Source organism: Lynx rufus, unplaced genomic scaffold (genome assembly GCF_022079265.1).
Source record: "Lynx rufus isolate CCGP_SWC_20201006 ecotype Redwood Valley unplaced genomic scaffold, mLynRuf1.p SCAF_19, whole genome shotgun sequence".
Lineage (NCBI taxonomy): Eukaryota > Metazoa > Chordata > Mammalia > Carnivora > Felidae > Lynx > Lynx rufus.
Genome location: NW_025814833.1, coordinates 30,727,215 through 30,754,680, shown reverse-complemented (window position 1 = coordinate 30,754,680; position 27,466 = coordinate 30,727,215). Strand labels below are relative to the sequence as shown.

At 46.7% G+C, this 27,466-nt stretch overlaps 1 protein-coding gene across 1 annotated transcript in view; it reads left to right on the top strand.

Moving 5' to 3' along the window:
• Positions 1-22,330: 22,330 nt before the first annotated feature.
• The window catches only part of FGF13 (fibroblast growth factor 13), a 66,277-nt gene continuing 61,141 nt past the window's right edge, over positions 22,331-27,466 (top strand). The window contains exons 1-2 of the mRNA XM_047082090.1: positions 22,331-22,584; positions 24,553-24,663. Of these exons, the coding sequence (XP_046938046.1) occupies positions 22,398-22,584; positions 24,553-24,663 (298 nt within the window). The 5' untranslated portion in view covers positions 22,331-22,397. The remainder of the gene's footprint in view (positions 22,585-24,552; positions 24,664-27,466) is intronic.

The following is a 27,466-nucleotide window of genomic DNA, read 5'->3' as shown; positions in this document are numbered from 1 at the left end:
GCCCACCCCCAATGGCAGGTGACCACTCCTACTCATTGCACAGCCCAGAGCGGGAAAAGAGCTCTAATTCATGCTTTCTGAGCTTTGCTTTACCATCCTGTCTTTGATTGTAGAATAGAGCTCACCAGAGTAGTAAAATATCCATCGTGCACGCAATACTCCAAAATTCCATGCATGCTTCGCTAAGCCATAAGGACACATGTGGCCTGTTTCAACAGTCTCAAATTAGGAGGTCAGAGTTTTTTCATGGTAAATTTTCAGTGAAATGTCTTTGAAGAGTCAAGGGGCTATGTATGGCTCGAGGGATAGAGTATTTGGGAATGGGAGAAGAGAAAAACATGGTCTCTGTCTACCCACATTTAAATGCGAGATGAGAGATTGACTCCTCTCTGAAATTCTGAAGAACCTGGAGTTATAACCCAGAGCACCAAAACAGGAAAGCTGCAAAACTTGTATCATCCTAGAGTGAGGTATAAGCAATAAGCCATCACATGATGGATTATTGTTCATAAAAGGCTTGTATTTCATATAAATGTGTTCATATTTTACTGAATATAAGGTTCCTCAACAGAGTATGAATTCACACATTTTTCTTCAGTTTTTGCTACATGCAGCTTTGGAAAGGATAATATAATATTAAAATACTGGGTGAGTAAAAGTTACCGTTATAGTTAAAATATATATTTTCCCATCTGTCTTCATTTCCTATGTGGTGGTATGACCTTGTTGAACTTGAGAGACTTTTTTTATACAAAATTAAAATAAGGAGTTATATGCAAGTAATACCCAACGGCAAAAGCTTAAGAATCACAGAACTTGCCTATTTTCCCAATTCTTTGCTGTTCACTGTAATGCCTTCTGGAGCATTCTTTGTGGGCTGTACTTCCAAGCATCTAAAGACAAGGAGATATTCATCATTGGCTTCATTTCACATCTTACTAGGTACATTTTCATAGTAGATCACCCCCCCCCAAAAAAAACGTATCGGCCTCCCTGATATCCTATGTATTTATAGGGTAACCAAGAAGAATTGTTCTCCCATAGAACTAAATAGGGCGAATTTGCCCCACGGTTATTTCTTCCATGCGTCTCATTGTGTTTCATCATGTAAAAAGCGATGTGATTATGGGCTCTAGTCAGAATGTTATTTTGTTCACTTAGGATTCATTCTCAGGAAGGTTGCGCAGATTTGAATTTCATGTGGAAGCTTTCTTTATGTGCTTCAGTAACTCTTTCCCTTTACCTAAGAGAAAAATCTCCTTGTTGGAGGAATCGACAGATCTCTCCAGTGCCTGTGGGACCTGCACCAGCGGCAGGGGGCCTCACTGAAGGCTATTGCTTCCTGTGCCTCATTAACGAGAGGGCTATACATCTTTCCCAGAGAGAACGTTGGTGTGGGAATTATCCAACTGCTCCACACATTTGACACTGAATAAAATTTGCCTTCCCCTCCCGCTAGAAAGCCTCCAAGTTAAGAAACAAAACAAAGCGTGGATCTCATTCTTGTGAAGAGGCAGCACAGTAGAGTGGACAGAACACAGATCGTGGAGACGGACGGTAGCCCTCCCTTGCCCTGTGAGGTTGGACAAAGTCCTTAGTCTTTCCGAACATCACTGTGCACGTTTGTAAAGCTTGAGGTAAGCAGAATACTTTCCTTGCAGGGTTATCATAAGAATTAGAGCTAAGGTTTGTGGATCGTCTGGCGCTTGGTAGGCCCTTAGCAAACACGAGTTATTATTATGGCGGCAGAATGAGCATAGTGTGAAAAGCAGGGACTCTGGAACCAGACTGTGTGGGTCCAAATCCCGCCTCTCGTGTGGACCAGTATAGTTTGTCGTGTGTGTACGTACGCCAAATACATGCTAAGCTCTTTATAAACATTAACTCATTTAGTTCTCACTATTACCGTAGGAGAGAGGTACCATAGTTATTTTCATCTTACGGTTGAGGAAACTAAGGAACAGAGAGGTTACTTGGCATTCTAAGGTCACACATCTCACATGCTATGGAATCAAGTTTTCCAGTTGCAGAGCCCATGCTGTTACCCACTCTGCCGCGCGGACCGCTGGCTTCCTGGGCCTTCTGACTTTTTCAGTTTGACAGAATAGCTGAATGCAGTGGACAAATGATTCTATGGCTGCGTGATAAACTCCCGTGACCATCGTTTTCTCGTTAGTTATGGATGAGTTAAATTCAAAGGGGTTTTGTGTGCGTAGGTCTCGTATTTTATAAATGAGGAAATAGAAGCCCAAAGTATAGATAGAGTTTTCCTAAAGTCCCAAGATTATTTAGTAGGAGAACCAAGACTCAAACCTAGGATTCTTGTTGCCGTCAGCCCATTAAGCCCAGAGTCGTGTGTGTGTGTGTGTGTGTGTGTGTGTGTGTGTGTGTGTGTTTCAGTGAACTCGATCCCCAATGTGGGGCTCGAACTCATGGCCCCGAGATCAATAGCTGTGTGCTCCACTGACTGAGCCGGCCAGGGACCCCTCAGGCCTATAGTTTGAAAAGTGGAAATGACCATTTACCCTGGACACAACTAAATACTGTTTTATTAAGTTTGTTTATTTATTTTTGAGAGAGGGAGAGAGAGCACAAGCAGGGGAGGGGCAGAGAGAGAGAGGGAGGCACAGAATCCAAAACAGGCTCCAGGCTCTGGGCTGTCAGCACAGAGCCGGGATGTGGGGCTCGAACTCACGGACCCGTGAGATCGTGACCTGAGCCGAAGTCAGACATTCAGCCGACTGAGCCACCCAGGCGCGCCCAAATACTGGTTCTAATTACTATGTGCAAACCCATAACAAAAGTTACCTTAATACAATGCCCAGTCTTTGCTTTTGCAAATGCAAAGTCATGCTCTGTCCATTACTAATAATATCAATAGTTTTGCAGGGAGGAGAAAAGGAGCTTCAAGCTTCCTGGGCGTGTAAAAGTAAATATCAGTGGAAATGTTTGCCAAATATCCCTAGTTAGGGAAGAAGCCATTATATTATCAATATTCTTTGCCCTAAATGGCATTTCCTCTGCTGCAGTCACAAACGCCATCCAAGCTGGCTCCTCTGAAGAGGTAAAGACTTGAAATTCGTAAGGTCTGGTGCTGGCAGTCTTAAAGCTGAGAAATCTCACAGTACAGCTTAGGTAAGAACAAGGAAGACCCACATAAAGGAGCTGACCTTGACCTGTGTCAACGTCTTGTGCGCTGGTTGTTGGATTCAAAGAGCCGTATCTCTTGGTGAATGACCAGATCGCGGGCTTCGCTAGTCTTCACCTGTTGCTTTGCTGTTAGCAGTGACAGAAGGTGGACACGACAGCGTCAGGACCATCCCCTGAAGTCAGGAAATTATAAAATCGGGACCAAAGAGTGAGCGGAAAACAGGTCTTATTTTCGACACATCTTTTCCAACCATGTCAGATTCCATTACTTACTATCCCATAGTTTAGATTAAGTGGAAAACTTTTTTCTGACCAGAAGGCCTCTGAGTCGATTTCCAGATCCAGGTGAGAAGCAAACCACACCACAAGGTTACAAAACATATTGAACCATTACTCATGAGTGCGAGAAACCAAAGCAAGACGTGATGGGCAAGACGAACGAAACTCACGCTATGTTTTAATAAACCTTAACGCTTTTGGAATGAGTTTGGGTTTACAGAAAAGGTGCAAAGGCAGTACAGGGAATTCTCCTATATCCTTCATCCAGTTTTCTGTCATGTCAACATCTTATTACTGTCAAACCCTGGACTTTATTCGGATTTCACCCGTTTTTCCACTAATGCTCTTGTTATCTTCCAGGGTCCCGTCCAGGATATCATATCTTACTCTCCTCTGGTCTGTGACAGTCTCGTGGTGCCTTAGTTTTTAGCTCGGACTGTTTTGACAGTAGCTCTGCATAGCTCATGTGTCCCAAAGACGAGACCACTGACCGTTCTAGCAACTCACCTAGTTTACAAATTCTGGTCTGAATTTGGAAGGACCGTACTTACCAAGTGCTGCCTTAAAACACTTGATGGGTTGAGGGTCCGACTCTTGGTTTGGGCTCGGGTCATGATCTCATGGTGCGTGGGATTGAGCCCCGCATTGGGGCCTGCTCTGCGCTGGCAGCATGGAGCCTGCTTAGGATTCTCTCTGTCTCTCTCTTTCTCTCTTCCTCCCCTGCTCATGCACACACATGTTCTCTCTCTCTCTCTCTCTCTCTCTCTCTCTCTCTCTCTCTCTCAAAATAAATAAACATTTTTAAAAAACATTTTGACCGACCCCAGCCCCTAGAACCCTGTAAGTGCTCTTTGCCAACTTTCCTCGTTTGAGCCACCGCTGAGACTCTATCAAGGGAGTGCTTTCTCTTTTTTGAAGTTTATTTATTTACTTTGAGAGAAAAGAGAGAGTGGAAGTGGGGGAGGGGCAGAGAAAGAGGGAGAGAGAAAATCCCAAGTAGGCTCCATGCTGTCAGTGCAGAGCCCGATGTGGGACTTGATCTCATGAACCATGAGATCATGACCTGAGCCGAAATCAAGAGTCGGACACTTAGACTGAGCCAAGGGCATAGTTTCTTTTTCTAAGCACGTTTCACACACTCAGCTTTTAATGACCAACATGTTTCTCCGATGGCCTTTGTGTTGGGTCTTTGACCGAGGGGTCCATAATGATTCAAATCATTCGCTTTATCCGAGAATCTCTTCTGTAACGTCCAATAAGTGTTTACCAGGTCTTTGTGAACCCCACAGCCCCTATATGAACACTTCTGATCACAGGGCACTGATTATCTCCCAAGATAATCCATCCTGTCCATTTCTGGACAGCCCCAATTGTTAGCAATGGCTTCGTCAAACTGAGCCTTAATCCGTTTCCTTGCAGCTTGTCTTTATCAGCCCTGTTTCTGTCCTCTAGACAATCAAGATATTGGATGGGAAGTAAGGTCCAGCTACGGCCCCACTCCAGTGGTGTGGAAAGAGTCAGACACACTTGGGAGGTCCAGCTTTGTTGGGACAGTATCCCTTGATGTGTCTCAATTTGAGCCTGTGACTCACCCTCTCTTCTCCTGGCCTCCTAGGATTATTGTGAAAACAACATGAAATAACACCTCCGAAAGTACCTGGCACCCTTCCAGGCACAGAGAAGACTCTTCATAAATGATAGTTGGTTGGAGTGCTCAACTCCTGAATACCCGGAACGAACCGTTCCATTTGTGTTGTTTTGTATCATCCTATTCTTTCCTCTTCCTCCCAGCAGTGCATTCTAACTTCCCTTGCTCATTAGCTAATTTCCCAAAAGATATTTTATTTTTCTGTTGACCTTTTCCCCCCACCCTCAAGGTTTAATTAAGCTGTTACTGAACAGAACTGAAGTGTTAAATGACCTGAGAGGATCAGTTCCCAGCCTTCATGAATCCCATACATGAGATTAGTCATGAGATTAGTCATGGTAGTGGATGGGAGGGATTAGCAAGTACCCTTGCTAATGGACAGAATGTGCGAACTAGTCCCCAGCTCGTGGCATTGATCAAAATCTCTATGGCAACACCAGACCTAGCTATCTACTCGTGGAGAAATGATTTGAAAGTTGCAAAGTATGATAGAAATCATTGCGATGAGCATCGGGGGGCGGGGAGGGAACTAAGAAGTGTTCCCTTCTTGAAGAAATTCATGGAACTTTCTCTAAGTTTAGTAGTATCTTTACTTTCCCCGAGCTTCTATCGCTGGAATGCTAATTGGCAATGATCTAAACAGCAAAAAAGCAACCATGAGTATAGAAGACCAGAAATGATCCACAAAATATATAATCCATGTATTTGACTAAACAACTATAAATTTGGGATTGTTTGCATGTTTGTGCACAGCAGAATTATCTAGATTAGTGTCCCAGTTCCACCACTCATTAGCTGTGTGACCTTAGGCAAACTATTAACCTCAGTATACCTCATTGTCCTCCTCTATAACCTGGGGATAATAATAGTCCCTATCTCATAGGTTTGTCATAAGAATTGGATGAGTTAATATATGTAAAGTGTTTAAAACAGCGCCTGGCCCAGAGTAAATGCTCAAACCATGTTGGTTGTTATTATTCTCACTCTCTCATCATGGTTATTATTCCTGCTAGTTGGTCATGATTCTGCAATAGAGACTATCTTTCAATTTTATATCTTGTGAAGAAAATACAGGGCGAGAAAGGTTATATTTTCCATTTTCTAATTTTGTTTGTGCTGGGAAAGAGTCTTGGAAATGTCAGCAGTGGAGAGGCTTCACAGGCATTATCATTTTCAATTTCAGTAAAACACTTAGGAAAATGGTATCTGTGATTCTGGTTGAGGCACAGGCTCCCCAGTAAAGCCACATTATTATTTAAACTCTCATCAAAAAATCTAGGAGCAGGTGGATGTCTATAAAACATGATGCGATCAAAATGGAATTCGCTTACCTCGGAAACCGAGTCACCTCTTGATCTAATTAATATTTTGTATGTATACGTGGCTCTGAAAAACAAACCCAGGCCCCTGAACCTTCACGGACCAATTTTCTTTGTGGTCTCAGCTCATTTCACCTTGCCTCTGTCTGTTGCTTGATGTAGGTTTCCAGTCCAGGCAAAATAATTGCAGCGATTCAAGTTTGGTTTTAATTTTCGGTGCTGACATTTGATGGGAGAGTATTCCGATCGATACTAGGCCACTTGCTTTGTGAAGTCAAAATAGTTGCTGCTTTTTTTTTTTTAATGCCAACAAAACTCCTGCCAATCACCACCCAGTGGTTCAAAAGCTCCTGGAGGCAGCCTAATGAGACCTTGGGCTTGAAACCCTGCTGGCCTTCTCTAGTGTCTGACTCTTCTCTCTTCAGGCCGATGTCCTCTTCCTTGCTTTCCAACCTTATTTTCCTGTACACCTGTTTGTAAGCAGCCACAATCCTTCTTTGGAATGAGGTAGGGGATAAACTGATCGGTACAGAAATTCGCCGTGTGATGGGAGGCAAACCATGAGCTGTTGGTGAAAAACAGTTTTCTTATCTGTAAACTGTGTGCAGGTGAAACCTTCTCTGGCTACCTCACTGGTTCTCCTGCAAATCACAGAAGACAATGGCTATGAGAGGGTCCTGTCAAACCTTAAAGTGCTGTAGACCTCTAAGGAATTATTTTACTGACGAAACTAGGGGCCAATCTAATGACTAACCTGATGTAACTTTCCCTTTCTCCAGGGTGCAGTAGGTCCCCCTGCTTCTAGTTCAATGACCCAACTATTTGGTTCTGTTTGTAACTAAAACATGGCCGCACTCGACCATGAGTTGTACATGAACCTGCTCTTATCGAAATAGACCTGGCCTGCATGCCTTTGCTCCAGGTGCCTACGATCTGCTTTCTAACCAGAGAAGGACGAGTTGGCCAACTCGTTTATCCACGAAGCCGCCATTTATTGAGTCCCTCCTCTGTCTGCACATGAGGATACAAAGATGAAGTCCCAGTCCCTGCCTCGGGGAGCTTACCGTTTGGTTTGCGTGACAGACAGGCAGACAGAAATAGATCTCATCGGCGCCATAGTAGCTATCTACATAGGATGCTGTGGAGCAGAGAAGTGGAAAGTGTCTTTACTCGGGGATGGTTGGGGAAGATTTCCCGGAGGAGATGATGCCACAGATAGATCTTAAAGAGTTTGCCGAGCAAGAGGGAACAGAATTTTCACAGGTACAGTAGTTGGAGCGGCTAAAGGGCTGGATGGGGGTGCTTGGGGAAAGGTAAGTACTTTGGCGCGTCTGAAATACGGTGTGTCTGAGGCAGGATGTAAGGGTGACAGGGCAGTCCGGGGCCAGGTAACGGAGGGCTTGTAAGTGGAGGGCCGCTGAGACTTGTGAACAGGTCCTGGCACGATCCGACTTGTCCGTTAGAATCGTCGCAGCGAGCACAGCAGTTTGATCACAGGCCACGGAGGAGGCTGTGGTAAAATTCAGGCAAGAAAGGAAATGGGCCTAGGTGAAAGTTTTAACAATAGGGATTAAGAAAACACCGTAGGAAGGTAGGACCTGCGGTGCTTGGTTACTCTTTGGAAGTGAGGTTGGGAAAGGAAGAATTCAGGCTAACACCCGAGTCTCTGGCTCGGGTGAGACGGTGAATGAATCCAGAAAGGGGTAGGATGTAAGCAACAAACTTAATGGCCACATGGAATAAGAGAGGAGGAATCCGTTTTGCGAGATGAGGTCTGTTTAGGATTGGCTTGGGATTCTGAGGTCCTGAGTGCCACTGGGGTGGAACTATCCATATAGGGAGCTCAGAGGAGCTGTCCGAGCCCGTCAAAGGGTCGGGAAAGAAAGAGCTTCCTCAACCCTCCTAGGGTCCCTGGCTGGCTCTGAAAATTAGACAAAAGACAAATTAACAAGAAAGAACATGCAGAATAATTTCATGAAAAGTGTTACGTAACTGCCTTCAAAATGAAATGAAGGCCCAAGGAAACAATTAGACCCGAGTTATCTTCGCACTGGGTTTGATGAAGAAAGGGCTGTCGTGTAGACGTATGATAGGCCAAGGAGTATAAGGTAAGTGTGGGAAACCAGGGGAAGCTTAGCAAGGCCTGTCAGGATTCTTCTTGGTGTCCCTTTGTCTTCGGAGATATGATGCTTTTTCCCTGGGGGGGTACGAGGAGGTCGCTGCTCCCATGAAGGGTTCATAGCCTGTTTCAGGGGAGAAAGGAAGAGGAAAGGTCACCTTTCTGCTTCGGCCTTTTTCTCGAACTCCTTTAGTTTCAAATATTCATTATGCCCAAGGGCCATATTTTGGGGTCGCATGGCCTGAACCCCGTCAAAAGCAGTGGAGATTTTTAGAATTGTTATAGTAGAAAAGGTAGTCATTTCCTGCACTATTCATCCCCTTTTAGAGGCCTTTCCCAACCTCCCTATCTCAAGTAGCTTCTTCCGTGTTACTCTTTTTTTTTTAATGTTTATTTATTTATTTTGAGAGAGAGAGATTGGGGAAGGGGCAGAGAGAGGGAGAGAGAGAATCCCAAGCAGGCTCCGCACGGCCAGAGCAGAGCCCGATGTGGGGCTTGATCCCACGAACAGTGAGATCACGACCTGAGCTGAGAAATCAAGAGTTGGACGCTTCACCAACTGAGCGACCCAGGTGCCCCTTCCATATTACTCTTGAGTAGCATTCTGTCCTTTTGTTTTATAGCAGTGATCACAATTTATGAGCCCGTATTTATGTGTCAGTGTTTACTATCTGACTCTTCCTTAAACTGTAATTTCCACGTGAGCAGGATCATATCTGCCTTGTTCCCTGCTGAATACCTACAACTCAGACTGGCACAGAGCAAGTGATCAAAGAACATTTGTTGAATGGATGAATGAGGAGTCAATACCTACAAAAGGAAGAATAAGGGAGAAAATGAGAGGGCAAAGGGCAGAATCCTAAGGAGCTCAAATGGTCAGTAAGACGAAAAGAAGACCAAGAGAAGGTGCAGTCAAATATGGGTAGGAAGAAAATCAGAACATACTCTGGGAGAAGTCTATGGAAAAGTGTCAAGAAGATAATGGTCAATAGGGTCAAATGCTGGGGCGCCTGGGTGGCTCAGTCAGTAAAGCCTCCGACTTCGGCTCAGGTCATGATCTCACTGCTTGTGAGTTCGAGCCCCGTGTTGGGCTCTGTGCTGATGGCTCATAGCCTGGAGCCTGCTTCCGATTCTGTGTCCCGCTCTTGCTCTGCCCCTCCCCTGCTCATGCTCTGTCTGTCTGTCTCTCTCTCAAGAATAAATGAAACATTAAAAAATAGATTTAAAAATATTTTAAAATTGTCAAATGCTACTGAAAGGTTGTGTAATGACTGAGAAGGAATCACTTAATGTGACAATAAGGTTATTGATCATCTCAGTAAAAGCAATTTCAGTGTCATAGTGGAAGTAGGTTGAATAGGGACTTCTAGTCACTATGTTGAACTAAGGTACGGCAGAAACCGCTATCTTTCCGTAAAAACATAGACATAGTGGATAAAATATTACCTTAAGTCGGAGAATACACGCAAAGAAAACAAAAGCCAAAGAGGGAAATTTTCAGGTGATAGAGACGAAGCGCCTATTTAAAGCCAAAGCACAGTGCCACAGTTGGAACTACATAGCCCTCAAGAATATCAGAACCGGGGCGCCTGGGTGGCTGAGTCGGTTGAGCATCCAATTCTTGATTTTGGCTCAAGTCGTGATCTCGGGGTCATGAGATCGAGCCCCATGTCAGACTCTGGGCTGGGTGTGGAGCCTGCTTGGGATTCTCTCTCTGCCCCTCCCCCCTCCACTCATCCCTCCCCCCTAGCATCCCAGATATAAGCACAGTGTTCATTCTGGGCCTAGAGCGCACCTGGAACCCCACATCTCAATTTGTGCTAAAAAGCGGGAAATTAAAATAAAAAACTGACCTGCCTCCAGTGGGATGCCTGAGTGCTGGCAGGGAAAGAACATGGAACTATAGACATAGATAACTCTACTATCCAGTGTTCAAGTAGCGCTTCTACAGAAGACAACTGTTAATGCTAAAGGTGAGCCCACAGTCAAGTTTACAGAGCAACGAGAGAAATAATCCACTGCAGGGGGAGTCAGCAGCGATAATCAACATGGTAATCCACGTTCCAGAAAAGTAGTATCAGAAGGCAACATCAAAGAGACCTGCAAAACGTTCAGTAAGATAAAGGAAGAAATAGAATCCATAAGGCACGAACAACACGTTGCAAAAAGAATAGCAGACCTATTAGAAAAGATGAAACAGAAATTGTAAAAATTATATATATGTATATATACACACACATATATGTATATAATTGTTTTCAACTAGTAACTTCTATTTTTCTTTTTTTTTAAATTTTTATATAAATTCTAGTCAGTTAACAAACAGTGCAATATTGGTTTCAGGAGCAAAATTCGGCGATTCGTCGCTTACGTGCAACACCAAGTGCCCCTCATAACAAGTGCCCTCCTTAATACCCATCACCCATCTAGCCCATCCCCCACCCACCTCCCTCCATCAACCCTCAGTTTGTTCTCTATCATGGTTTGTTTCCCTCTCTCTTTTTTCCCCCCTCCCATGTGTTCATCTGTTTTCTTTCCTAAATTCCACATAGGAGTGAAATCATATGGTATTTGTCTTTCTCTATCTGACTTACTTTGCTTAGCGTAACACATTCTAGCTCCATCCGTGTTGTTGCAAATGGCAAGATTTCATTCTTTTTGATGGTTGAGTAATATTCCATTCCTATATATATATATATATATATATATATATATATACGCACACTATATATATATATATATATATATATACGCACACTATATATATATATATATATATATATATATATATATACCACATCTTATTTATCCATTCATCAATTGATGGACATTTGGGCTCTCTCCATAGTTTGGCTATTATTGATAGTGCTGCCATAAATATTGGGGTACATGTACCCCTTCAAATCTGTATTTGTGTATCCTTTGGGTAAATACCTAGTAGTGCAATTGCTGGGTTGTAGTTCTATTTTTAGTTTTTTGAGGAACCTCCATACAGCTCTCCAGAGTAGCTGCACCAGTTGGCATTCCCAAAAACAGTGCAAGAGGGTTCCCCTTTCTCGGCATCCTCACCAACACCTGTTATTTCTTGTGTTGTTGATTTTCGCCATTCTGACAGGTGTGAGATGGTATCTCATTGTGGTTTTGATTTGTATTTCCCTGATGATGAGTGATGTTGAGCCTTTTTTCATGTGCCGGTTGGCCATCTGAATGTCTTCTTTGGAAAAGTGTCTATTCATGTCTTCTGCCCATTTCTTCACTGGATTATTTGGTGTTTGGGTGTCGAGTTTGAAAAGTTCTTTATAGATTTTGATAGTAACCCTTTATCAGATGTATCATTTGCAAATATCTTCTCCCATTCTGTAAGCTGATTTCCTTTGCTGTGCAGAAGCTCTTTATCATAGTGAAGTTTCAATAGTTCATTTTTGCTTTTGTTTCCCTTGCCTCTAGCAACATGTCTAGTAATATGTATATAATTTTTAACATGTCATATAGAATATATATTACTGTACAATACCTAATGTAGTATATGTGTGTGTATCAATGAAATCAAACAAAATCAAACAGTAGACTAAGCCCAGAGTGGGGATCAGTGTAACATCCAGATTCTACACAGAAAGATAAAGAGAGGGAACTGGGGAAGAGAAGTAAGGAGCCATGAGGAGAGAAGGAGGTCTCTGGAACAGAAGTTTCAGAAAAAGAACAGAAAGAGCTTTAAGGAGAGGCCGTGGATGAAGAGTTGATGGTAAACTTCTAGAACTGAAGAAAAGTAATTGAACAATGGAAGGAGTGCAACTGAAGAGGAATACAGTGAGTGGGACTATTTTTAATGTTTTAAATATATTCAAATACCAAGCAAATCCTGGTTTTCCATCTCTAAAAGGGATACTGAAATCTACATAGAGGAATTACTAGGAATATACACACATACATATAATATAATTTATAATAAAATCAGAGTGAATGGTGAATGGAAGTAAGGAGATGGGGTTGTTGGTAAAGACTTCCAAGAATCGTGGCCGTGAAGAGAAGGAAAGATTGAACAGGAGCTAAATGAGCATGTCTGGTATATTAATTTATGCTATATGAATAGCAATATCAGGGGCGCCTGGGTGGCTCAGTCGGTTACGCGTCTGACTTCAGCTAGGGTCATGACCTCACGGTTTGTGAGTTCTAGCCCCGCATCAGGCTCTCTGCTCTCAGCACAGAGCCCGCTTTGGATCCTCTCTTTCTCTCTCTGCCCCTCCCCCGTTCATGTGCACTCTCTTTCTCTCTCTCCAAAAGAAATAAATGTTTAAAAAAGAATAAAAATCAGCATGGCAACCTTATGTGCACACTTGTAACTTGCGATGTTCTCCAAAGCTCCTCCTTCCTAGAAGCTACTCCCGCAGCCTGTTCTTTCACTTAAAATGTCACCGTTAGAGGCTCTCTTTTGTAGTATAATATTGCCTCCATAAAATCCCTGTTAGAAGAAGCCAACTGGGGGGGAGGGGAGTGGGGTCATGAGGCTATATTAGAACTGATGAGAGTACCTGATTAACTAGCTGTCATCTTGGAAAGCAGTGACCCAGGGAAGGGATATAAGAAAGGACAATTTTAATGAAGAATTAGGACAACCTGGATCCCAGAGTCTTATCTGGAAGAGCGGTTTCCTGAAGGGCCTCATAAGGACCGTGGGCATGGCTTTACAGCATTGCCTAAAAGCCTGCCTGCACACACACACACACACACACACACACACACACACACACCCTGTATTGGTTTGGTTCTTAAAAAAAATTTTTTTTTTAATGTTTGTTTATTTTTGAGAGAGAGAGAGAGAGAGAGAGACAGAGCATGAGCGGGGGAGGGGCAGAGAGAGAGGGAGACGCAGAATCGGAGGCAGGCTCCAGGCTCCCAGCCATCAGCACAGAGCCCGACGTGGGGCTCGAACTCGTCAACCGCAAGATCATGACCTGAGCCGAAGTCGGACGCTCAACCGACTGAGCCACCCAGGCGCCCCGGTTCTTCTTTTTTTTTTTAATGTAGGTGACATAAATATTATATTAGCGTCGGGTATACAACATAGTGATGTGACACTTACATACATTATAAAATGCTCACCACGGTAAGTGTGGTTACCATCAGCCACCATATCAAGTTATTACAATATTACTGACTCTATTCCCTATGCTGTATTTTTCATCCCTATGACCTATTTATCTTGTAACTGGAAGTTTGTAGCTCTTAATTCCCTTCACCTATTTTACTCATCCCCCAACCCCCTGCCCTCTGGCAACTACCAGTTCTCTGTATTTATGAGTGTGTTTCTGTTTGTTTGTTTGTTTTGTTTTTTTAGATTTCACATATGAGTGAAAGCATATGTATTTGTCTTCTCTGCTTAACATATTTCACTTAGCATAATACCCGCTAGGTCCATCCATGTTGTCTCCAACGGAGCTATTTCATTCTTTTTTTTTTTTTTTTTTTATGGCTGAGTAGTAATCCATTGTACGTATATGCGACATCTTCTTTATCCATTCATCTATTGGTGGACGCTGGGCGGCTTCCACGTCTTGGCTATTGTACGTGATGCTGCAGTGAACATAGTGGTGCATCTATTTTTTCATTTTTTGAGGAACCTCCATGCTCTTTTCCACACCGGCTGCCCCAATTCGCATTCCCACCAACAGCGCACAAGGGTCCCTTTTCGCCATATCCTTGGGCCAACACTTGTTGTTTCTTGTGTTACTGATTTTAGCCGTTCTGACAGGCATGAGGTGATACCGCATCATGGTTTTGATTTGCATTTCCCAGATGATGAGCGATCTTGAGCGTCTTTTCCATCCGTGCGTGTTTGCCATCTGTATGTCTTCTTTGGAAAAATGTCTATTCAGGTCCTCTGCCCATCTTTTAATTGGATTATTTGCTTTGGTTTTGGTTCTTCTGACAGTGAAGAGGGGCACTGTTGCCTCCCTCAGTGATTCCGTTAAGTATATATTTTTTTCCAGACCAAAGGATACTAAGATTCGGACAGAGACAATAGGCGTGGGCATTTTAGTGGCAGGAATGCAGTGAGTAGGGAGGTTTTTCAAATATGCTTTCAATATATTCAAATAGCAACCAAATCCTAGTCGTCTCATTTGTTAGCTTAAAGCTTTGTTGTCATCATCATAAACTTATTTAATAACTGCCCATAGGCAAATCCCTGGTCTCCAAGCTCCCCCCTCCAAGCTCATTATGGCATACGTGCCAGTCGAATCTTCATTTTGATTGGTGTCTTTCCAAAGGGATTACTCCCACTAGACCCTGTGCTGACCGCAGTTGGAAATCGATCAACTCCCGTACACTTGAACATCACCGGTGGCCATACGTGCTGAACACAATCAGTGGGAAAGGGAAGACAACTGGTTTACAGGCATGAAATGAAAACTCGTTCATGCCCATCAGAATATCTGCGTAGCACGTTTTATTTCTCCCAACCCACAGAAGGCGTCATGACCATACCAGTCATCAGTATTTCATGGAAAAGTACGTTCCTGGGGACCGGTTGCAATAGGAGATCAACTTGTTGCCAAGTGATTTAAAGTGTAGGGGCATAAAAATCCAAGGTTTCTTTGTAAGTTCTCTCGGCTGCGGGGAAGTCATCTGCCCTGCTAAGAAGTCGGCACTGAACGTCCGTTTAACCGTTTGAAGTCTGGCTTTGCCTGAGTTCGTTCCCCAACTTCCTCGCTCTTCCTCACCCTCCAAACCCACAGAGTTAGCTGTGCCTTATTTTTTTTTAAGTGCCCCACAAGATCGCACTTGTATTTTAGTTATTTTATTTGCTTCTCTTTTCTCCTCCTTTTGGAGCCAGGGGCAGTAGAGTAGCTTTATGAAGTCAGAACGCACAGGCTCGGGTCGACTTAGCTCTATCACTTCCCACCTGAACGAACTCATTCATTAACCTCTCTTTGCCTCAGCGTCTTCATCTGCAGAATGGGGATGAGCTCAGAAGGCTGTTATAAGCATTAAAGGAGCAAACCAGGATAAAGTGCTTAGGGCCTGGGATATAGTTAGTGCCCAATGCGTAAATTCAAGCTTTGCATCCTTTAGGGTATAGCTTGGTGCATGGCAAATAATTCTCAGTAAGTTGTGACTAAGTGAATGAACAGTTTCGCCTAGGACAAATTCACTTAGCTTCTCCTGCCTCACATCTCTTTTTCTTTTTTTAATGTTTATTTATTTTGAGAGAGAGAGAGAGAAAGAGAGAGACAGAGAGAGACAGAGACAGAGAGACAGCAGGGGAGGGGCAGTGAGACAGGGAGAGAGAGAATCCTGACGCCCGAGTTCCCGTGAGCTCATGACCTGAGCCAAAACCCCAAGTCCGGTGCTAAACTGAGCCACCCGGGCGCCCCCTCACATCTCTTCTCTAAAATGAGATTCTTAACTGAGCATCAAGGTCGCTGTTAGGAAATCAGGTTCTAAAATTGCCACAGGTCTTCAGTGGTTGCAGGAGAAGCTATTAAACAATTTCCATCTGTTGATAATACTCCTAGCTATTTGTCGGAAGGGAAAAGCTTGGAGCAAATTAGTTAGAAGGGATCCTGGAGAAACCCCGGATCTCAGAAGGATAGTCCTGGGCCTCAGACCATGGACCCGAATACACTGTGTGCAATATTTTTCTCTCTTTTGGCTGAACTCGGGCTTCCCGTAGCCGAAAGCAGGTGGCACGAAAAAGCTTGTGCTGTGGACAGCCAGTGTTCCCAGTATGAAAAGAACTGGGAGAACTGGAATGCTTTACCTCCCTGCCTCTGCTGAGTAGTGGTGAAGATAAAGTCCACGAAGCATCCCGTGGGCCTCCGAGCACCCCCAAACCCCAGATGACCCAACTCAGACCAGGTCCTGGTGTTAACGTACCCCTGGGGCTGAGAAACCCAGAATGGTTTTGAGCAGTGATTGAGAATCGTTTCATTTAGTGAGAAAGGTGGTGATGTCTTCTTAAAATGTCACTCTAAGAAGTTATTGTTCAACATGGAGGAAGTATGCAAATGGCTGTGTAGAGATATCGTTTGTTTTACGATTCCTTTGTTCTAGAAAAAGGAAAAAAACATCCCTGAGTTGAAAACTCATGCCATAGTCCCTCTTTTTCTGTTACCCAAGCCAAGAGATAGGCATAGCCAGGCACCACTGTCCAGAAACTCAAATTCCAGACCCAGTGCCAAGGAGGAAAATGTCGTATTTAAAGGGCTGGACTTGTACCCGTCAATTCTATTGGCCGAGGATCCTGAGTTTAAATACTGGCCACCTGTGGACACGCCAGGAAATCATAGAGCTCACGAGAAATCACGTAGTCTCACGAGACTTCACCTCCCTCATCTGTGAAAGGGCAATAGTGATAACACCTACCTTATAGGTTGTTACAAGGATTATAGAAAATCGTGTTACGGCGCTTAAGTCGCTTGCCCAATTATAACCACAGTATGTATTGACTGTTGTCTCCATTTGAAACCCCGGTTTTGGCAAAAAAAAAATGTATATATATATATATATATGAAAGCAGAGTGCAGAGTCTTGAAAACCACCCAGGATATCTGCAGGGTTCTCCGATGAATCACAGACCTGTCCTTCATCCCCTCCTTGGAATCTAGAGGATACCATTTCTTCTGAATTCAGCAGGTTCTCCTGCCCCGATCCTGCGAGGTGTCTGAAAAAGAATGTGTTAGGATTCTTAATCCTGAGAGAGCCATGAAGTAGTTTCCGAGACCTCTCTACTCCTTTAAAACGGGGCAAACCTTGATAGGAAATTGGTGGAAACAGCTCCACTGGCAAATAGGAAATGGATCCAGCGTTCCTTATGGCTGATTGCGAATCCCGCCCTGTATGCTAAGCAATAGTGAACGTTAGATCATTTGCAAACACTGCATTCCCTTCTTCAAATCTTGGGTTTAGGTCACCTTCCCCCACAAATCCTACTTCCTGAAACAGCTTAGATCCAGAAAAATTACTGATTGCCTGCTTTGGCCTCAAATCCTCGCATCGTTTTTTCCCCTTAGCTTTGCGTTGAGCTTATTTCGTTCACCGGGCAAGAAATGAACCCAGTTTTACAGGTATTTTGCCTCTGAGTCGGACACGTTTTTTTAGTCGGCCGCAAATGTTTCATCGTCGACACACTTTGTGTACATTTGTTAGCCACCAGTCAGCCCGTACAATAGCAAGCGTTCCTTCAGAATCTTTGAACGTCATCAAAGAAAACTGAATAGGACTCCGAGAAGCCGGTGCTTGTGTTAGCTCTAGAAGTTCCCTCACCACTGAGGCAACTCATTTGGTTAAGAAGACATTTACTGTCATCTGCAAAGTATTTCCCCCGCCTTGGGCCAGAGAAACTACACAAAATGATTGTGACTGCCTTGACCCACAGGATCCGAGTTTACCCAGTAGGATCTTCCAAAGGCAAAGGCGCGCGCTAGCTCCCGTGCCCCATCAGACAGGCCCTCGAACTTTCTCAACACCGCTATCGCCGCCCCCTTTCCAAGTGAGCGCTTCTAGGTTGCAGGTCACGGGCGTGTTTACTAATCCTAGTAGTCTTAAGGACCGAATGAGAGCCTCGAGGGGAACCAACCCACAGACCCAGTGAGGTAGATGAGGTTTCTGTTGTATTCATAAAGCTTCCATAGAAGAACCGGCACGCCGTTATGGTTTTGAACAGCCCTTACGGAAAAAAAATGTTTTCTCCTTGTATGCAACTTAAATCCCCACCTACGGAAGCTGAAGTTCATTTCCCCGTGTTCTCTTTTTATGATCAAGGGTGAACCCTCCACCCCGGAAGCCCATATTCCTCCCCAGGTTTTCTTGATTAAATGGCCAAGCAGGTAATCAGAGGCCTTGAACTCGATGTTGCAGCTGCTATGGCTAATTAAATGGCAAAGAGCTGAATTCGTAGATATGATTAATACCATCAGGGTGCTCTATGGTTTTTGATGTTCATAAATTATGACTGAACAATAAAATTTTTATATGGGTTATAGGATTTTTCCCTGACTTTTCCTCCTGAATGCAAATCAGAAGAGCCAATCCATTTCTTCAAAAAATTGGTTCTGGAGACCTTTGTTTCTGAAGCATAATTCCGCCAAATGATCTGACTAGGAGAGACTCTTTGCCAGCTAATAAATGTGTCAGGTTATGTTACAGAATACGGAAGTCACTCTTTCTGTCCCTGGTATTCCAGTGGGACATAGACAAGATTTCTCTAAGTTGCATTTTTCTTCCTGCTTGGAGTTAAGCGGCAAGAGCATTTGCTAATGGCTTTTCTCTAATCTCCTCATTTGTATTTCTAGCCAGTCGTTTCTCTGGGCTTTGGGACATAATTAGATGGCCACAAACGGTGGTACTGGCTGCCCAGTCTCTACAACACCCCCTCTGCTGTCCTACTCCGTTAACGGTGAGATGCCGGTATTGCTCGTCCTCCTTTTCTCCCTTTGCGCTCATCGTCAGTCTTTCACCCGGGAACGGGTCACGGAGAGGTTTTGAGGGACTGTTAGTGACGACGCAGAGCCAACTGGCAAGTGGCTCCCATGATGTTTACCTTCACGAAGGACGGGTGTTTGAAATCTCTCATTTTCGGAGTTTCAGAAAGACGGCCAATTCCTTCCTGCGCAGAAGGTACTGAGGCTGCTCCTGATATAGGCTGTCTGAATTCTCTCATTTTTACTCATCACAGTCACATCTGTTTGGGTTTCTGTGTCTCTCCTGGAGATGCCTCTTGAGAGCAGATGCCCTCAGCTGCTTTACAGCTCATCTGAGGCCTGCCAAAAGAGATTGGCAGAGAACGATCAGCATCCTATGCTCTGATAACTCGCATAACTCTCCCTGAAAGGAACGCTAAAACCTGGTTCCCTTTAATATTGTCTAAAGGATGACTTTAAGGATGGGCAAACTGTAGCCTCAACAGGACAAATGACACATCTCGAGTCACACAGCCCATTCGTGCCGGAGGCAGGATTCAAACTCAGGCCTCCTGTCATCCAGGCTAGAACTTTTTGTGAGTTGAGCTCGAGAAAGGAGCGAAGGATGCTTTTTCTTCCTCGAACATGATCAAGGAGCGAGCTGGGTGGACAGCACAATGGGAAGAGGAGGTCTGGGAGGAGCAAAGGCGAGCGATATTGGGAAATTGGGAGCCCTGGGGTTAAGCCGGGGACAGCGTGAACGGGTAGGAACAAAGGAAGACAGGAGAAAAAGGCACTGTGGAAATAGGCGTCAAAGGAAAGCCCTTCATTCTTCCACTCAGATGCCATCCTGCTGGTGGGGTGGCAGTAAGACTGAAAGGAAAGGCAAAATAGCTTCTCTCGGCCTTGGGGGTGGGGGTGGGGGTGGGGAGCTGCAGTTCTTTCTTTCATCATGCCTTCCTAAAATGAACGGGGTCTTGGCACGGTTCTCCTTCGAGAAGTTGAGGCTTCTACTCACACTCATCTTGGAGTTCAGAAGCATCTGAGAAATACACAAGAGCTAGGAAAGGGTGAAAATATCTGCTTGATTAATGGCTAAGCTGATTGCATAGTGATTTGGATCCAAAGTCAAAATGGCTTTCCTTCACTTTTCCCCTGGATGATTTCCCCCCCACCCGGTCCGGGGCCTCTGTGAGTTAAGGGAAGGGACAGGAGACTTATGATCCATAGGCAGTCAGATCACAGAGAGTTAGAGGCCCAGGTGCTCAGCGGAAGGTAAAAGCAGGCCGAGAGGGAGTAGGAACCCCTTACCAGTCCCATTCCACACCCCAAATATTTGGCCCTGGCCAGATCTTCTTCTGAGGCCTCTTTTGGTGAGGTTATTTCCCTTCGGGGTAGCTAGAATTTGAATCCCATACATTCTGGGCTAGGAATCCTCTTCCTACCCTTAAGAATCAATGTAAATCAGTCACTCATCAATTATTTTCAACAAACGGTTTATTGAGCATCAACTATGTGACAGGCACCGTGCCAGGAGATGGGAATATACTGATGGCCAAGACCCAGTCCCGATTTTCGAGGCGTTCCAAGTCCAATGGGAGCCGAGCAGGGTCCCCCCACCCTGACAAGCATTAATGTCTGTGTGTCGATTACCCTGCAGGGAATTTCAGCCCATTTGGCAGGACGATCCTGGGACCCTCCACCTCAGTGCCTGCAGCCTTCACCCCAGCCTGCCTTTGTAGACACAGAACTGCGCTTCTCACAGGGCAACAGACACTTCAAGACGGGGGAGGAGCGGAAGCCCCTGGCGGGGGGGGGGGGCGGGGGGGGCGGGAGTGAAATCTGCCAAAGGCTCAGGTGATCCAGCTCTGATGGGCTAACAAGGCCGACAGAGTCTCCTGCCTGGGATCTCAGGCAAGAAAGAAGGACCGGGATCTGGGCATTTGGTTTTGCATCATATCCCGAAAAGATCTGGAAAGCAGGGAGGAAGAGAGGTCCAGCCAAGAATGTAGCGGCAGCGTTTCCCCAATACCGCTCACTGTACCCGACCCAAGCTCTCCGCTGGGATCCCGAACCCAAACGAACGATTTGGGGGCGGAGGAAAAGCGGGGCTCGGGCCGCACAAATTGGCCTGAAATTGAAAAGTCAGCAAAAACCACTGGGTGGCAGCGTGGCGTGCGGGCGCAGCTCTGCAGTGCCCGCTGCTGCCGGTGCTGCCGCGGCCGCCGCCGCGAGGGCTGAACCCGTCTGCGAGCCCTGGCCTCGCTCCCGAAGGGCTACAAGTGTCGCCAGGCGAAACGCCTCGGCGGGGGAGTGTGTTTGGGGGAGGGGGCTGCTGGGAGTCGCAGACCCGGGCGGGGGGGCGGCGAACTTCCCAGGGGCTCCAGCCCGGGGCAGCGTGGCCGGCTCAGAGTCCGGCACTAAGGCAACGGTCCCTCCTCCGCCCGGCCCCCCGCGTCTCCAGGCCAGACCCCCCCTCCCCGCTCTCCCTCCCCCCCCCGCCCCCGCTCTTCCAGCCCCACCGCCTCCTCCCGGCGCCCCCTCCGCCACCGCCTCCTCCCGAGGCTCGGCTCGGGAAGAGGAGGGCAGGAGGCTCCGGGCGGTGGGGCGGCGCCAGAGCCCCTACAGGTGTTAGCGCGCGGCCCGCCGGGGCCTCGGGGGGCGGGGCGGCCGGGCGCCGGCGGGCTGGGCTCCGGGAGGGAGGGGCCGCCGGGGGAGGGGGCCTCGGGGAGGCCGCGGCGCTCTTCCGGAGGGTGCCGGCGGCGACCGGAATCCTATGCAGAGACTGTGCCGCGCCCAGAGCAGCAGCAGCAGCCGCCGCCGCCGCCGCCAACGCCGCCGCCGAGATGCGAGGCCGTTACCTGTTTGATCCCCGTCGGCCAGCTGGCACGGGCCAACTTTTCCCGGTGGCCAGGCCCCGAAGTTGCAAGGACTAGTCGGAGGCTCGGAGGGGCCAGGGCGAGGGCGCGCTCCCCCCGCGCGCTTCCTCCTTCCCCCCCCCTCCCGCCGCCCGCGCTCGCGGCCTCTCTCCCGCCCGCGCCGCTCCCTCCGCCCGCCTCCCCGCTCCGGCCCCCTCCGCGCGGCACAGGGCGGGGGGTGCCGCGAAACTCCGACCCGAGCCGCTTGGACTCGCACAGTGTCCTCGGGGCGCAGGGGCCGAGCGCACGCAGCCGCGCCGCGCCGCCTCCGCCGCCAGTCTCTCGCCGCGATCCCGGCCCGGGGCCGTGGCGTCGGCTCGGACCCAGGCAGCCCGCAGCCCGCGCGGGAGCCGGCCCACCGCCCGGGGAGCCCGGACGGCATGCTGAGCCCCCTCCTCGGCTGACGGCCGAGCGCGGAGAAGCCCGGGCGAGCGCCGGCCGGGGAGACGAGGGCGGCCGCGGCGCCAGACCGAGCGGGGCGCGCCGCGGAGGAGCGGGAGGCGGAGGCGCAGGCGAAGCCGGAGAGGGGCCGCCAAAGAAGTGGTGGTGGTGGGCGTCGTGGCCATGGCGGCGGCTATCGCCAGCTCGCTGATCCGTCAGAAGAGACAAGCCCGCGAGCGCGAGAAATCCAACGCCTGCAAGTGTGTCAGCAGCCCCAGCAAAGGCAAGACCAGCTGCGACAAAAACAAGTTAAACGTCTTTTCCCGGGTCAAACTCTTCGGCTCCAAGAAGAGGCGCAGAAGGAGACCAGGTTGGAAGGGGCGCTTGGCCGGCTTTGGGTTTTGTTTTTTTTTTTTTTTTCTCCCCCACCCCCATACTGAACGAGCGTGGAGGGGGCTGGAGGGCGTGTGTGGAAGCGTAGGTGAGTTTGTCGGGGGCCCATCTGGTGCGGATGTGGCCACCTAGCCGGTGTGCGTGCGTGGGAAGCGATTGCTTTCTCGCCGCCTTCGTAGCGGTAACTGGCTTGCTGCATTGCAACTGCCGTGGGACAGGCGCAGAGCCCGGGGCCGTCGCCGGCCCCGGGGGGGGGGGGGCGCCCGCGGCTTCAGACGTGCCACATGGGTGCATGCCCCGGGGGCTCTGCGGGCGTCAGCCAGACGTGGCTGCCGTGTGTGTGGCGTGGAAACTGCGGGCGCCGAGCCGGGCGGACACCGCTGCCCGCCCTAGTGAGCCCGGGGAAACCCTCCTTTGCCTTTACCCCTGCAACTCTGACCCTTCCCCTCCGAGCTTCCACCCCCCCCCCCCCGAGGGCCGTGGGCTTCGGCGAGCGATCCAGGCGTTCCGTTTCTTTGCTCGCTTTCGAGCTCCTCGGCCCAGACTTGACTTGTGGTGCACCTTTGAAATATTTGCTGGGGAAGGGGGGAGTGGATTCCTAGAACCTTGTGGCAGAGAGCTTGGTGATCTGGCTAGACTAATGAGACCGGTTACTCGCGACCAAAATGCAGGGTTGACGAGCGCATTTAAACTCCTAGCCAGATCGTAGGTCCTTTGGAACCTATTCCGTGAGAAGAGGAGCGCGATATTCCGGTGCCCGGGGCGGAGGGGGGGGAATTCACACAGCTCTAAGTGTCAGGTTGCGTCAAGGTAGCCCTTCAGGCGAGTATGCAGCGTATTTGGCCGATCTTCACCAAATGAATCCTTTACGCTCTTTTCTTACTTTTAACGAGACAAATAATACAGAATTTCAGACTTAGTCATCAGTTTGTTCTTTCTCTGTTTATGTGTTCCGCACGCTATGGGATGGAAACGCAGACATCCATTTTCTGTTTGCTCGAAGTTTTTAAGGCATTGGCTGTGCATTGGGCTTGTTTTCGAAAGGCGGAAGCGGTTGCAGAGCATGATTATGTGGCCTGAATCATCACACACACAATGTTTCAGTGCAGGGGACTGTGTTCAGTCAAAGCAAATTTGGGATAGCAGGGTTGTTCTTGGTGAATTAGGTGCTTCCTTAATCTGCGGTGATTCGTAACTGAAAATCAGTTCCATTGAGAAACCCGTGTGGTTAGATGATCATATTTCTGGTATTAAATGTGAAGATAAGTATAAACTCATTTTCTTTCCTCCCCACCAACAAAAACCCTGCCCTTTTTGCACCCACTTTCCCTAAGCATAACTAACACAATAGGGTATGGTAATAACGGTTGGTTTTTTTTTTCCTCCCCCCCCCCTTTCTTGTATCACAGCTGGGTTTTCCAGATTATTTGTGCCTTTTCAACATTCTCAGAACGGAGGGGACTCCATTCCCTCCGTTTTCAAATAGCGATGATTCTGAGGGAAGTCTTTTTGTTAGCGTGGTTCCTGGTCCCTGGTGGGCAAACCACTCTAACTTACCTTCGTATTTCTCCTTTTCCTTCCACGTGAAAGGGGGCACGTTGTGAAAAGGCAGAGCCTGCCGTTTGCCAACCCATCCCGAACGCTCCATGAGCTAGAGTACCGCTCTGGAAGCCGGGGCACACGCTGTCAGAAACCAGCCGCCGTCAGAAGCTGTAGGGCTTGGCCGAGTCACGAGGTAGAAAGCAGTCGTTTCTCCGGCTTGGACATTTCCTCGGAAACTTGGGGGTTTGCTCTGCGCGTTTTCTTTCCGAGGACTCTTTAAAGTTGTAGCGTGACCCTTGACAGCAACGTCGTCGGCGAATGAAATCAGAATCTCGGATCCCGAGTCTCTCCCGCCGCCTGTGCACGACTTAGCGATTGATGCAAATTCCCATTCTCTTTGCAGAGCCTCAGCTTAAGGGTATAGTCACCAAACTCTACAGCCGACAAGGTTACCACTTGCAGCTGCAGGCAGATGGAACCATCGACGGCACGAAAGACGAGGACAGCACTTACAGTAAGTGACTGCGAAATAAATAGTAGATCCCCAGCCCGTTGCTGACATGGCGCGTTTCCTTCATTTATTTATTTGTTAAGGAACGACCCTTGCTAAATTCCGACCCGAGGGCAGAAAGGCCGCCAGCCCCGTACTCGTGTTTATGCGGGTCAACCTGAAGCCAGTTGAACGTAAAAAATGTCTAAAGTAGCGAACTGCAGCAAATGATGTGGACACCGTCTGGAGAACAATCCAAATGTCATCTCCATGGTAATCTGGATAGATTTATGGCTGGCCTTTGGATTTTTATTACTTTTTTCCCCCACAGAAAATTTACTCACCCACACACCCGATCCCGAAATAGCACGTTATCTCTACTCTTAAGAACCGGTCTCATCCCAAGAGAGAGGAGTGGTTTCGTGTCTGATTGGGATTTTAACAGTTGAGATACCTCCACAGGTGGGGAGAGGGATTTCTCGTAGAGTTTTATTTTTTATTTTACCGTGCTCTGAAGGCCACGCTGGGACCATAATGGTGAACCTTAACCAAAAGGGAGCACGTCGAAACTAAAGTCAGTTTTGTTCTTTCTGATGATTGAAGTAAGGTGAGTCTAAGCCGTGACATAACCTTTTGATGATGTGTGCTTTATTTATTTGAAATAAGAGAAACAGACTCACAAATGGCGAAGCCCTCTCTTCACTTCACTTGCATGCTGCAGACTTTTGCAGACCCAATGAAATATTCCGTGAGGCTGAAACACCTACTTCTCACAATTCGTTCTCTTGTTTTCCCTCATTTCTGTTGCATTTCCCTCAGGCTTTGGTAACTTCCCAGAAACCTCCCCATCGTCGGCTCAGAAAGCAGCCAAGGAAAGCCGATCAGAGTGGTAACAAGTCCTCAGCGGCATTTTTAGAGATGTTTGGCTGTAGACAGCAAGGCCATAGACAGGGGTCCCAATGTAAAGTGTCAAGACAGTTTCTCACCTTTTAAGAATGCTCCCCGGGCTGATGGCCAAGCTATGACCTCAAGAGGAAGTCACCTTTAATTACCCTTGAAGAAAGCCCTGGTGATACCTAGGATGAAAAACATCCACACTAAATGGTTCTCACTGTTCTTGCAAAATGCTGTTACCGCTGTGATACTAAAGTTCTACAGTGAGTATCCTAGACGATCTTTTGTGCCTACTCTTCTGGTTGAAAAAAATGAGTCAAGTGTAACTAGAAGGTTTTACCGTAATCATATACAGAATACGGACGTTCGTACGCAGGGATCAGTAGTAAAACGTTCCCGTAAGTTTTACGTAGAATCAGCTCTTAGGGAAGGAATCGGGAGGGTGTGCAATGGTCTGGTTTTCAAAGTGCCTCGGCAGAATAGATCCGTTGGGCATTATCGAAAGGAAGTTATGATTAGCTGCTAATGAGCCCCACCCCGTCAAGTTTTCCCCCTTCTACTTCTGACCTCTTCTCCAGGTTACAATCAGAGAAAAAGTGATTTGGGAGCTAGTGTTCACACGTGTTGCTTGAAAAGGAAAAATTAGTTCGTTTGTTGTGTTTTGTAAACAGCAGTATGTCAAACGTGTCAAGATCATACGGTATGTGGCCATTTTAAGAAACGTATAGGCACATGTACATACACACGTATATTCATATATCATACACATACATTATCTACTTACACACAGGCTTTAAATCATGGAGTAGGTTTTACTCGTCAATTCCTACGTGTTCACAGCTCCTGCCTTCAGTTGTCTTATGCCTCTGATACGAATGGCATTTCTGTGTGCTAATGATATTGTAAGACCTTGAAAGAGTGTGGCCTGATAACCAGAATCTGTGTTTAGGCAGAATGTAGTAATGAGAGGTAGTCAAACGGTAGTGGTAAGTATTACCACAACATGAAGCCTACAAGTGGAAAGCATCTCAGAAAAGATTCCAAGTCTGTAGGGCTTGACCCTATCCCGGATGCCAAGTGTGACCAGAAGCCGGGGGGACTAGGTCATCTTCCCAATTGAGGATATTGGAGGGCACAAGTCATCATGAAACAGGAATGTTTCATGATTGAAATGATTATTAAAATGATCATCGTTAGAGTGCAAGTCCAGCCATATACATTTGTTCTTTTTTTTCCCCTAAAGCCAAGCAGTTTTCTTGACATTCGTTAGTTATTTTAAATGAGTAGAACAAGACTACAGTTGCTTTCTTATTCACCTGTAACTCCTTTGTTTATATAGTCTTTCCTTAATGTGTATTCCTGGAATTGTGTTTGTATTTTTCTTATTTTTTAGCACCTCTCATCATTTTTTCACATTTAGTTCAAATCGATTTTACGACCTTTTAATCCTGATGTGGTAAACAAAAGCATGATAAAACGAATTAGTTCACATTTACCCAGATATATCGATGCCTAAAAACATGTGTTTGGTATAATACATTTAAGCTGACCTTAGATTTATTGCAGTGGTAAATGTCAGTTCAATAAAATCTCATCATGAGCATATCAGCCATTGTAAATTATGTATTTCCCCCTGAAAAGGAAAAGATGATAGACATTTCATGGCAGGAGTTTTATCATCTGCCTTGGGTGCAATGAGGGCTATTTTAAAAGAATAGGCAACTTTCCCTTTAAATGTCCGGGAGTGTTCCCAGTTCAAGGTGTCGGGTCTTCCCAATCTACATTAAGATGTACTTTGATTAATTGCTCCCTTTGAGAAGTTGACCTTAGCCCAACTAATGAAGAAGGATGATCTCAGTGTCCTATTCAGTAAACATTAAGTGCCAACTTGTGCACATCTCTGAGAAAATGGTCCCTTCAAGGTAGAAGGAGT